Here is a 13,513-nt window from a genome sequence, read left to right on the forward strand (position 1 = left end):
CTAAGATTACACTGCTGGGATTTTGTGAAAAATCGATTTTACAAGTGTTTTAGTTTAGAAGAAACATATTTTCAAAAACGGATTATGAAAAGAGGACAAAAGATACAATATAGTTAGGTTTAAGTTTAAAAACAGCTTCATTCTACTGATACTAGTTCTAGATTTTAACGAAGATGGAATCATTTTACAAACTGAGAGTTGCAGAGGATGCTTAACTCCTCAGATTAGTGGTTTTGCTTTATCATGTACACAAAATATTTACCCTCCAGGCATATGTCATTCTTAAAACAATGTAGATGATCAAATCTCAAAGTAGTATCTAAGGCAGTGCTTCTCAAACGTTAAGGAATATACAGAGGATCTCATTAGGCTCTAGATTCTTCATCATTGGGTTGGGTGGAGCCTGAGGTTCTGCAGTTTTAACTAGCTCCTGGGTGTGGTCAGTGCTGCTGGCCCAAGACCTACACTCGAGTAGCAGGGGTATGAAAGAATTGATAGTATCTATTCTTTGAGGTTTCCAAACCTTACCACAGTATCAATGTTAATCTCTTTCTTAGTATATTATTTTTAGTAATTTATTTTACTAACCTACATGAGTACTAACCTCCTACTAGTGCTTTCACAAATTAGCATTATAAAATTATAATCCTAAACTTTGAAGATAGATGTAAGAAAGTCATCAGTGTTTTCATTACTATAAAACCCATTTTTATTATGTTGTTCAGTGTTCCTTAAATAAGGGTTATAGATTCAGCATTTGAAAATACAACCAAGAATTTGAAGTGTGTCTTAGAATTTATTAGGATGAGCTTTGACTAATACTTAAGAAATATTGTTTATTCTTTGCTTTGGTTTACATTGACAGATCTGACTGTCTTATGGCTTAAGTAAAAATCGATTGTATGGAAAGGTTTTTAGCAATTAATATTTTGTGACATTTGGTTATAGGAATGAGATTCTTATTTTATTTCCAAATTACTATGTTGCTTTTCTTCCCCTAGGAGCCAGTATGTCTACACTTGCTGAGTTCCTTTTCTAGTTCATTCTCTCTCTTTTTTTTTTTTTTTTTTTTTTTGCTGGTGACGTATTTATTGACAGGTTGCAGTGCCACACAGGTTCTCAGAGCCCAGCCAGCCAGCCAGGTACCCAGGGCGCAGTGCTTGGCCTGTGGCAGGAGGGTCTCCATTCACATGTCCAGGCTTCTAGTTCATTCTTTCTTTAAGCTGATAGCTCTCTGCAGGTTGAAGTAATGGTCCAGAAACATTATTATCATTTCTATTCCTTGCCTTCAAACCTGTAGCGTCTACCTGCTGCATCTCTACATTACTTATCGGTGAAAACCAAACTCCTTTTAAAGCTCTTAAACGAGGCCTGTCATCTTCACTTCAGTGAACTCTTATCTCATTAACAAAATATATTCTTGGCCCATTCACCATGAAGTTTTTCCTATTTTAAATATTGGGGTAGCAACGGAATGAAATATTTGAAGGCTTATTGTGTACCAGAAGTCACAATCCTGCCTGGTTGCTTTTATATATGTTGCTGAATTTAATTACCTCAACCCTGGAAAGTAAGTAAATAAATCAACCCCACTTTATTAAAGGTGGAGCAGATTGATAAAAATTGCCCACACAATCCAGATTGTCACTGGCAGAGCTGGGATTGTAATACACGTCTGCCTTACTTTTCCACAGAGGAGGCTTCTAAAAGGAGGAGGCTTCTGGGTCTTTAAAAGGTTGGATAGAAATTAGGTGCTTTGTGGGCAGTTGGGGAAAACATTACCCCTGGAGGAAGAGTAGCCTCAAGAAATGTAGCAGATATTTCAAAAGAATCAAAAATCTATATTAAGTTTGTATAGCTGACAACACCTGATTTACATAAAGGATTTTTTTTTTTTTTTTTGAGACAGAGTTTTGCTCTTGTTTCCCAGGCTGGAGTGCAACGGCGTGATCTTGGCCACCTCTGCCTCCTGGGGTTTAAGCGATTCTCCTGCCTCAGCCTCCCGAGTAGCTAGGATTACAGGCATGCGCCACCATGCCCAGCTAATTCTATGTTTTTAGTAAAGACGGGGTTCCTCCATGTTGGTGAGGCTGGTCTTGAACTCCCAATTTGAGGTGATCCACCCACCTTGGCCTCCCAAAGAGCTGGGATTACAGGCCTGAGCCACCGCGCCCAGCCCAGCATTTTTTTTTAAAGCTTCAAACCACCAACTTAACCGCGTAGAAATAGTAGGCATAATACCGCCATAACCAATATATCTCTTTACCAGTGCTATCAGTTAGCAAGTCATGAACATTGCAGTTATGTCTAGTATATGTAGCTTTCTGTTCTGACAGCAGAGTTTATGTGCTAGTTCTGGATTTGTCTTAATAGATGATTTGAAAAAGAAAGCATTTAAAAGGATTCTGGTTTTACTGACTGATTATTCTCTGTAAAAATTCTACTCGGCTAGCAGCAAACTATCATTTTAGAGAAACCCTTTTCTACTTTGAGACCAGTGAGATGGAGTGACAAGAACTCCTGAGCCAGAAGCTAAAAGACGTGTTTTTAATCCTGGTGATACCACATAACTGGCATTGCAGTTGCCAGTAACACGAGAACTTGCTTAACTTTCACCAGCCAATGAAGTTATTTGCTTGCTTTCTTACCTCCCGTTACAGTGGAAGCAATGCTTTGTATCGTTTGTATCCTGTTCCTTCCCGCTGTCTGAAGGATGACTGTGCCCCATCAATAATCCCTTCGCACATCTTCAGCTACTCTGTGTTCACATTTAAATACTTGTGTCCCTTCCTCTTGAAAAAACGAAAACTCATAACCATCTAGTTAGCTTTTTATTGATTTCCTGTGCACAACTAAATTTGTCTGCTTCTCTACTTCCTACTCACTGTACTCTCACTGTCCCACTGAAATGGCTGTTGTCCAGTGTCACCAATAATTTCTGTATTGCTAATCCTAGTAGGTCTGCAATCCTTATTTGTAATTTCATTTTTGGAAAAGGTAGGTGTTGCTAAAGTCAGTAAGGCTACAAAGATGTTTAGAGAAAGTTTGTGATGGCAAAAGAAAATAGCTTTCTTTTTATTAATTTATTTGATAAATATTTATTGAGCACTTTTTGAGTCATTGACCATATAGTACTAGATAAAATGGACAAAGTTCCTATTTTTCTAGTGTTTATGTTCTCATTGGGGAAAACAGGCAAACAAAATAAGTAAAATATTATCAAGCAAAAATAAAGTCAAGCAGAGGGAGTTAGGAGTTTGGATATGGTGAATTTTAGATGATATGGCCAGCAAAGGCCTTACTGAGAACATGACATTTGAGGAAAGACAGGGAGGTAAGAGAAGGCACCATTGCAGGTATCTGGGGCTGGGGACGAGTGAACCTGGCAAGCAGTTTGTTTGGTCTTAGCAAAAATAGTTCATTTGTGATATGCGATGTTTTTGTAGAGTCCTTGTGATTAAAAAGAAGGATTTTGTGTGTGTGTACAGTTGACCCTTGAACAATATTGATATGGCCTGTATGGGTCTACTTATATGTGGATTTTTCTCAATAAATATATTGGAAATTTTTTTGTAGATTGGCGACAATTTGGAAAAATTCAGATGAACTTCATACCCTGGAAATATCAAAAAAATTAAGGAAAATCTAGGTGTCTCATGAATGCATAAAATATATATAGACAATAGTCTATTTTATCATTTCCTACCATAAAATATATATAAATTTATTATAAAAGTTAAAATTTATCAAAACTTTTACACACTTCTGTGAAGCAGAGACGAGTCATGGCATTAGAAGAAAAAGTTGAATTCCTTGATAGGTAGCTGTGATTGTCAGCATTTCAGACAAACGGTTCATCTTGTAAACAAAGGATATAAACTTAATGGTATTGGTATTGACAGATACAATACAGTACTATAAATGCATTTTCTCTTCATGGTGTTCTGTTCTGTTCTATTCTGTTCTGAGACAGGGTCTCACTGTATTGTCCAGGCTGGAGTGGCACGATCTCAGTCCACTGTGTAACCTCCACCTTCTAGGCTCAAGCAGTCTTCCCACCTCAGCCTCCCAAGTATCTGGGACCACAGGTGTGCATCATATGCCTGGCTAATTTTTTATATTTTGTGTAGAAATGGGTTTTGCTGTGTTGTCCAGGCTGATCTTGAACTCCCGAGCTCAAGCGATTTACCTGCCTCAGCCTCCCAATGTGCTGGAATTACAGGTGTGAGCCACCATGCCTGGCCTTTTGTGGTTTTCTTAATAACATTTTCTTTTCTTTAATTTACTTTATTGTAAGAATATAGTATATAAATACAGCATAATGGACTGTCAACAGTAGGCTGTCAGTAATTAAGTTTTTGGGAATCAAAAGTTAATGTGGATTTTCGACTGCATGGGAGGGTTGGTGCCCCTAACTCTTGCATTGTTCATGGGCCAACTGTATACTGTTGCAAATTGATAAAACGTTATTTCTTTATCATAGTTTAATCTATAGAATAAATGAAAACAAAATATTCTAAAGTTAATTTTATTCGACATTTTCTTTGGCATCTAAATGGGTGCGTGTATTTTTTTTTTTTTTCCGAGACAGAGTCTCCCTCTGTTATCCAGGCTGGAGTGCAGTGGCGTGATCTTGACTCACTGCAACCTCTGCCTCCCGTGATCAAGCAGTTCTCCTGCTTCAGCCTCCTGAGAAGCTGGAATTACAGGCATGCACCACCATGCTTGGGTAATTTTTGTATTTTTAGTGGAGACGGGGTTTCACCGTGTTGGCTAGGCTGGTCTCAAACTCCTGACCTCGTGTTTCATCCACCTCGGCCTCCCAAAGTGCTGGGATTACAGGCGTGAGCCACCGTGCCTGGCTGGGTGCATGTATTTATAGTTGGAAATTTAGGTAATAGCATCTTTATTCCTTAAAGAGACATAGTTCTTTTTTTCTCCCAGGCCAGGCACAGTGGTTTACACCTGTAATTCCAGCACTTTGGGAGGTCGAGGTGGGCAGATCACTTAAGGTCAGGAGTTCAAGACCAGCCTGGCCAACATGGTAAAACTCCATCTCTACTAAAAATACAAAAAAGTTAGCCAGTGTGGTGGCACACACCTATAATCCCAGCTACTTGGAAGGCTGAGATCACACCACTGCATTTCAGCCTGGGTGACAGAGTGAGGCTATCTCAAAAAACACACAAAGAAAGAATTCTTCTCCCATCTTCAATAAATATTTATTTAAGTCCCATTCTAACTAAAGCCTGTGATTCTTTCTTAGTGTATTAGTGGTAAGATAGAATTATTGATGAGATAGCAGTCTGGATCCATTTCTGGATAGCTAATGGCACAAAGCGTCATTTCTTTGCCATTTACGTAGTTATCAATAGGATTATTAAAGAAGAGAGAACTCAGATTTGAAACTTAAACAGCTACAAAAAACAAAACAGTGATTTGGCCATCCAGAAATAAACACTGTTAAAACATTTTGATGTTAATTCTTTCTATATACTTTCACTGCACACATACACACACACTTTAAACAATTAGCCTTATCCAGTACATACTGTTTTATAACCTATTTTTAAAAACTGTATTATTAATATTTTTTCATATTATATATTATTCTAAAACATACTCAGCAGCTGCATACAGTCCGTCGTATATATTCGTGTTTATTTAACTAATTCCCTATCATTAAATGTTAACTGGCTTTCAAATGTTTGCTGTAATAAATGATACTGAAGAGATGTTTATATATAAAGTTTTGATTACTTCTGGCTATTAATGCAGGATACTTTTTCAGGTAGTTTTATTTGTATAATGTATCTAGTTTTTCTTTCATTGAAACAGTGAAACTTTGCTACAAGAAAACTTAGTACTTACTGGAAGTTTATATATCAGATAATGTGCTAGATACCTTGCAGTCTTACATTTCATAGTCTTTGGCTGTTTTAATTCCCAACTTTATAGATTAAGAAATCTATATGTATACATGTATTTCTCAGTAAGTTAACAATTATGTAGAAAATGTTCAGCAAATATGAAAGGGCTTTGTGTAAGAACATGTTATTCAGCAGCCACAGGAGAAAATGAAAACTTACAGATGAAGTTTTAAATTCTGCTTTGGCTTTGGAGTATATAAGAAGACAAGTTTTGGGGTTCTGTGGTGTTTTACCTTAAAAAGGGGTTTTAGGCCTAAAAATTATGTTATTTTTATCTCTATTCTTATTTTTATCTCATTCTTATCTCTAGGGGAAAAGTGTATGATTTTCTTAGAAATCTTGGATTTTAGTCATATGGTTACTCTTTTAGTTTACAAACTGCATTGTATCTTTGCATTAGAAGTGGGTAATATTTATCTTACAAATTGAAGATGATTTCCCTTCACTTAAAATTCCAGGCATAACTTTTTCAGATGTTGCACTTGTAAGATCTGAGAGGTGAAAGTTGAGTGATTTAAGGGTGAAAAATGTGTGTTGCAGAGGGAGGCTGGTGGGAGCAGTGAGATTCCGTGACTTGATGCTTTTACAGAGCTCTCTTGGCACCCTTTGATTATGAGCCCACAAGATAAGAATTGTTTTTGGAACCTGGTATTTGTTTCCTAATGCAGTGGTTTGTTTTGTCTTAGTCACATCGATCAGACAACAACATGGCAGGACCCCAGGAAGGCCATGCTGTCCCAGATGAACGTTACAGCCCCCACCAGTCCACCAGTGCAGCAGAATATGATGAACTCGGCCTCAGGTGAGTGAGACACTGTAATTACAGCACATGAAATAATGCTTATGCATTGGTAAAAGTTGATGTGGAAAACAGTCATTATCATTTACAGAAACTGGGGCATGGGTGATGTTTATTGTCTCTCCAGTTTCATACGGAAGACATAGTCTCCTTAAAAATAACATAAGCTATATTATTGCCTTGTATAGTCGTTAATGCATAAGGGGACCAATAACTGAAAGCCAATGGTTCTTTAAGATCTGATTGTGAAGCGAGTATCTCAGATGTTAAGTTCTGTTAATTTTGACCTATTTGGTTTTGTTCTGCTACTTTCTTGTGTCTCAGGTATTTGAGTTGAAGTTACCCTCTTCCCTTTGTGGTTTGGATGGAAAGCCAAGCTATGGTGTTCTTATTTATTTATTTGCTATGGTGTTCTTAACCCAACTTTTAATGTGGTTATTCATTCTACCCTGAAAATACCTAGAAGGCAGTAACTTTTGTAAACCCAAAAGAATATTTGTTATTCCCAGGGCGAGCATGGATTATTAACCATATCTTCACCTTTTTTACAGAAGAGTATAAATCTTTTTTTCTACCTCTTATTTGGCAATTTACTTGAATCTGCAGTTTTTCTCATCTACATAATGGGGAGTAACAGTGCCCCTTATGATAGAAAGGAGGATATGAAAGGAAATAATAGAATTCATATGAAGCTTCTAGTAATTACAGAGTAGGTACTAAGTGAAAGTTTAGCTCCTTCATCTTCCCTATCAGATACCGTCTGGCCTCTTTCTCCTTCGTTAGGTGGGTCGAAGGCCACAGTTAGCCCATTATGTACCTTTGTACATGCTAGGAAAAGGTGCCCTTCCTCTGGGAAGATGTAACAGTATGCCTGGCATATGAGATTGGAGCATTTGGGCTGGATTTCTGACCACTCCCCTGGCCCCCACACATTACTCCACTGCTGAGTGCCCAGGTTCAGGACATAGATATTAACAATAGTATGTGGCAGCTCTAGTAGACTTGATGGCTTTCTCCACTGCCCATGCATTTTCCCTAGCCAACAAGCTGACGAACATAATATTCAGTAGCTACACAGTAGATTTCTTAAACAGCAGTCTTTGGCAAGGGACTGTTGTGGTTGGGTGGAAAGGGTGGTACAGTTAGTTGACAGGAGGGTTCCTTGACTAGGCGAATTCACAGAACTTGAAACGTCCTTCTGCCCCTGAAGATGATGCCAGCATGCTGGAATCTTTCTGTTGTTACATACCTCTGCTCTTGCTTTTGATGGGTTGAACATTTGAGTTCTAAAGAGTTAAGAGTGGAAAACAAAAAAAGGGCAACATTTTGTGATTGGGCTTTTCTTGACATAGACTTTAAATTCTGAAGAAAAATTAATTCCTTAAATCCTTAACTCATTATAATATGAATATATTCTCAGAATCTGTTCTATATGTGACATTTAATTTAAACATTTTTAAGACAAAAATTATACAAATATTAATATTTTTACTTGGCAACTATTACTATGTTTTTTAATTACCAAATTTTCAAATAAAGTTGTGAAATCTGCCCTGTATTTATGGTTAAACAAGATGATTCACATTATTCATTTTGTCATGCTCCATCTAAAAATTATCTAGGCAGTTAATGACAAATAACGTTAATTTAAACTTTATTTTGGAAGAGTAAGTATTTTGCATCTAACAAGGTTGACTGTAATTCTTTTAGAACGTTGGTTTGGTTGTGTCCCATTACATTTTCTGATGGTAATGATCTAGAGAAATGAGAGTATTTTGGCTGAAATTTATGCTTTAAATCAAAGGTATATATCAACTTGGTTTTAGTGGGGTTTCTTTGTTTTTGTTTTTGTTTTTGAAATGGAGTTTTGCTCTTGTAGCCCAGGCTGGAGTGCAATGGCATGATCTCAGCTCACCATAACCTCCGCCTTCCCGGTTCAAGCAATTCTCCTGCCTCAGCCTCCCGAGTAGCTGGGATTATAGGCATGCACCACCACGCACGGCTAATTTTGTATTTTTAGTAGAGACAGGGTTTCTCCATGTTGGTCAGGCTGGTCTTGAACTCCCAACCTCAGGTGATCCACCTGTCTTCTGCCTCCCAAAGTGCTGGGATTACAGGCATGAGCCACCGTGCCCAGCCGTTTTTAGTGGGTTTGAAAAGAATTGTGGATGTTTTATTTCAGCTGTATGTCCTAGGCAGGTACAGTGGCTCACACCTATAATTTCAGCCTTTGGGAGACCCAGGTGAGAGGATCACTTGAGCCCAGGAGTTTGAGACCCGCCTGGGAAACATGGTGAAACCTTGTCTCTACAAAAAAATATTAGTCTGTCATGGTGGTGCGTAAGTGAAGTCTCACCCAGCTCTCAGGAAGCTGAGGTGGGAGGATGGCTTGAGCCTGGGAAATTGAGACTACAGTGACCTGTGATTATACCACCATACTTCAGCCTGGCTGGAGCGGAACCCTGTCCCTGTCTTAACAACAACAAAAAATTTTTTTGTCTTGTTTCTAAAATACGAAATGTTTTAATGTAGTACGTAAAAATTAGTATGCATATACATGTCTAAATAATAGAGCTGTATGTAGTAAAGAAGTGACTTTGATACAGTTTCAGTGGAGTGGCAAAAAGCATGACTGGAGGGTTAGGAGTGAGGGGGAGAAGGCATAAAGGAGAGGGTTGTGAGGAGAGAGTTGGAAGGAGGAACTGAAATGGGAAAAGTCACCTCTGAAGAGGCTTGAGTATGTGTACATGGTGCTAGAAGATATTTAACAATAATAATAGTATAATAATAATTCTTATTTGTGTGCCAGGTATTCAGTGAAGGTCCATTTTGCACTGTCTCATTTAAGATCCCGTGTTCTTCCCTGTATGTTAACCAAGGATAGGATAACTGACAGAGCGAAGCCTCAGAGAAGGCAGAAATGAGAAGGAACCACTAACGAACGTCCTGGAGGCGCTGTTTTTAAATACTATTAATAGTAGATAATATAGGGTAACTGCTTCTCCAGAAGGTGGTGGGTGTGGAGATGATGTCTGCTTAAGGAGGTCTTGTTTCAAATAAAATATTGTTCCCTTAAGAGAAGAGAATATTCAAAGAAACACTCGAGGTCATTGCCTTTATGGGGACGGTCAGACAGTATGATGGGGAAAGGAAGAGACTAGCTGATGGGTCCAAAACCAAAGGCTTTTTAAAACATAAACAGCAACACTGATCCTAGGAGTCAGTCATAACTTTCAAAATTAGAGTGAAGTGTTATCTTAAATATATATGAATTCCCAGAATCAGACAAGTTTATATGTGGATTATTCTGAATTGGGTCGTATGGAGGCCTGCCGGTACAGTGCCGAGGGTATTGGTGATATCTTTACAGCACATGCCTCTTTTTCCTCTAAATTACATGCACTTGTTTGTTGTCTTTACTTCCATTTCAGTGGAAGCCCATGGTTTTGACATGCTTTGGAATGAATGTCACTGTAATCTTGATATACCTCATGTTCACATGAAATAACCATAACGTCATGTTAGCATGTTAATAAAGTTTCAATAAGCAAAAGGATGCTCTTCTCTACTTGGAAAATGATCTTTTACGGAGTTTTAAAAATCTTACAGACAGGGAACAAGGACAACTGTAAGAGCATTTAGTAAATTTTGAGGGCGTTTAATGTAACAAAGCAGAAAATGGCTTCCATTGAAGCAGGCTATCTACAGAAAAGTTTCACCCTGAAGGGAATGTCTCCTGAATCTGCTGACTTGAAGCCTTCACATAAAAGAGAAAGCTACACCATGCTTTTGAAGCACTCTCCTGGGTTAATCATGCTAAATGCAACTTGATTTACATTTTTATTACTCATTATTTAATAAGGACTTTCTCGCTTTGCTTTTTTTTTGAAAAAGAATTCTTGTCATTCATAATTGAGTCCAGCTTCATGTTCTGCTCTGACTTCTTGTTCTTCATCCGACTGCTTTCCTTAAGATACTGTCATTTTCTCTAGACTCCCCAAACCTGTTTGCTTCAAATTTTCGTGGTTGACTAGGCTGAAAGATCTTTTAAGATTCTTTCCAATTCTTAAGATTTTATGAAACCCTATTTTGTTTTCTAATTTGCTTTAGCAAAAATGATCAGATTATGCTTTTATAAGTCCTTTTTCAAAATATGAGGTTGAAATGGTGGATTTTATGTATAGACTAGAGACCACTGGTTTGTGATTGAGCAAATTTCCAAATATCTATAACCGAGAATCACCCAAAACAAAGGTGCACCTGGAAAATATTCTAGAGGCAACACTCAGTACACCCTTAAAAGAAGATTAATTTATATTCTTTAACTATGCCACTTAAGTTGCAGGGTAAATGACAGCGAACTTTGTGAAAGAATTTGAAAGGTGAGGAATAGGAAAATAGAAAAATAAGAGGAAATGGAATAATTTATTAAGATAATGGTTTTATTTTACTTTATTCTATATTAAAATGTTCAGTGTATAAGTATATGTATATAAAAAGTCTAGCCCGTTAAATTACTTGAGGTGATTGTCCTTTGAAAGTTATAATTTATAGCTGGGCGCAATAGCTAACGCCTGTAATCCCAGCACTTTGGGAGAGCAAGGCGGGTGGATCACGAGGTCAAGAGATTGAGACCACCCTGGCCAACATGGTGAAACCCTATCTACTAAAAATACAAAAATTAGCTGGGCGTGGTGGCATGCGCCTGTAGTCTCAGCTACTCTGGAGGCTGAGGCAGGAGAATCACTTGAACCCAGGATGCGGAGGTTGCAGTGAGCTGAGATTGCACCACTGCACTCCAGCCTGGTGACAGAGCAAGACTCCATCTCAAAAAAAAAAAAAAAGTTATTATTTATAAGGCTGGGTGTGGTGATTCATTCATATAGTCCCAGCACTTTGAGAGGCCAAGGTAGGAGGATTGCTTGAGCCTAGGAATTCAAGACCAGCCTGGGCAACATAGGGAGACCCCATCTGTATTAAAAATAAAAATTAGCCAGGCATGGTGGCCACACTCCTGTGGTGCCAGCAACTTGGGTGACTGAGATTGGGAGGATAGCTTGAGCCCATGAGGTCAAGGCTGCATTGAGCCATGTTCGTACCACTGCATTCCAGCCTGGACAACAGAGTGAAACCCTGTCTCAAAAAAAAAAAAAAAAAAAAAGAAAAAGTTATAATATAAATTAGTTATTAAATATATATTTATAATAGCGTTTTGATGCCTGCTTAGGAGCCGTAGTTTTTCTCCACATATTGAGAGTCAGGTAAACATTTCATGTTTTTTGTGTTCAACATTAGAAAAGAAAGCCCTGGGGAGTGAAAAGTGATACTTCCTTAGCTCTATGTGTATGATATATATTAAATTTTTTAATAGTATGCTTGTTAACACTGATCCACAAGATTACTGAATCTTAAAGGGACAGTAAAGTCAAAGTATATTCTGTGATAATCCAGAAATAACTGTATGCCAAATGACTATTTAGGATCATTAAAAGTTATGTCTTTAGATTTATATTAAGCAGAATCAACCCATTTATCTGCTTTTGAGAAATGTACATTTGATAACAATCCAGAGCCCAAATGTCTTATTACAGGTACATTTTAGAGAATTCCTTATTTGTATGCTTTAAAGTTAGAAATTATTGGGATTTATTTGACAATTCCCAACTCTACCAGTGTAGCACTCAGATTTCTCTATTATGACAAACTGTGAGGAATTCCTAGGAATTACCTCAAGATGGGTGGAGAAAATGCTCTCTTGATCATGAAAAGTGATACATGTTAGAGGAATGTGCTGAGCACCTTCCTTGAAGTGGGGAAAAATGTTCAGAAGCAAGCAAAGTGAGTAGCATAGAGCTGCCTTAAGTGTTCTCCTGCCTGTGTAATATCTCTCAGCACCGAAGATCAAATGAGAGATTGTTACCAAGAAAAATGAGAGAGCTGGAAAATAGATGTGAAATATAAAAATGATGGGTAAATTACACATGGATTTAGGCTTTAACTTTAAAAAGCACAGAGAGGGTAAAGATGTGTGAGAAGTTGCAGAGCCGACAGGGTTGAGGTGTTGGTAACTCCTAGTTTATGTGCTGTAGTTCATTTAAAGTTCTACTTTTCACCTTTGAAACTGAGAGACAGTTTACAATAAGGGTTAAGACCAAGGGCTCTTGAAATCCCATGGACCTGGTTTGAATCCCAGGCATCCTTTATTGTCCATGAAATCTTGGACAAGTTACTGTATCTACCTGTATTCTTCACTTGGAAAAATGAGATAATAACTCATAGGGCTGTTGCGAGCATTAAAAGACAGAATCCATATCACATAGTTAAAATGTATTATTAATAGTATACAGTGCCTGGTATAGTGTCTTGCATATATAATAGGTAAATAAATGTGATCTGATATTTTACAATTTAATGAATTTGTAATACCTGGTAGCCACTGGTACTTTGTTAAAAATCTGTTACCACACTGTCTTTGAAGTTATGTTTATCTCTAAGCTTTTTATCATCAAATTGAGGTCATTGGCTCTTATCCAAGTAGTTAGTTCCTGATTCTTCTAACAGTTCTGGATTATTATAAGATGGAAATTGTCAGTCCGAAGTCACAATGTATGGGAAAAGACTATACTAACTGGAAGCCTATTAGCAATGAATTATAACAAATAAAGCCCACTTTGGGAGGCCGAGACGGGCGGATCATGAGGTCAGGAGATCGAGACCATCCTGGCTAACACGGTGAAACTCCGTCTCTACTAAAAAATACAAAAAACTAGCCGGGTGAGTGGGC

The 13,513-nt window shown here is 37.8% G+C and overlaps 1 protein-coding gene across 13 annotated transcripts in view; it reads left to right on the top strand.

Annotated features, from left to right (window-relative positions):
• Positions 1–13,513, top strand: part of YAP1 (Yes1 associated transcriptional regulator) — a 125,638-nt gene that overhangs the window by 48,415 nt on the left and 63,710 nt on the right. For all 13 annotated transcript variants that reach the window (XM_015115542.3, XM_015115545.3, XM_015115544.3 and 10 more), the window contains exon 3: positions 6,617–6,732. In XM_015115542.3, coding sequence (XP_014971028.1) covers positions 6,617–6,732 — 116 coding nt within the window. The remainder of the gene's footprint in view (positions 1–6,616; positions 6,733–13,513) is intronic.

Source organism: Macaca mulatta, chromosome 14 (assembly GCF_049350105.2).
Source record: "Macaca mulatta isolate MMU2019108-1 chromosome 14, T2T-MMU8v2.0, whole genome shotgun sequence".
NCBI classification, from domain to species: Eukaryota; Metazoa; Chordata; class Mammalia; order Primates; family Cercopithecidae; genus Macaca; species Macaca mulatta.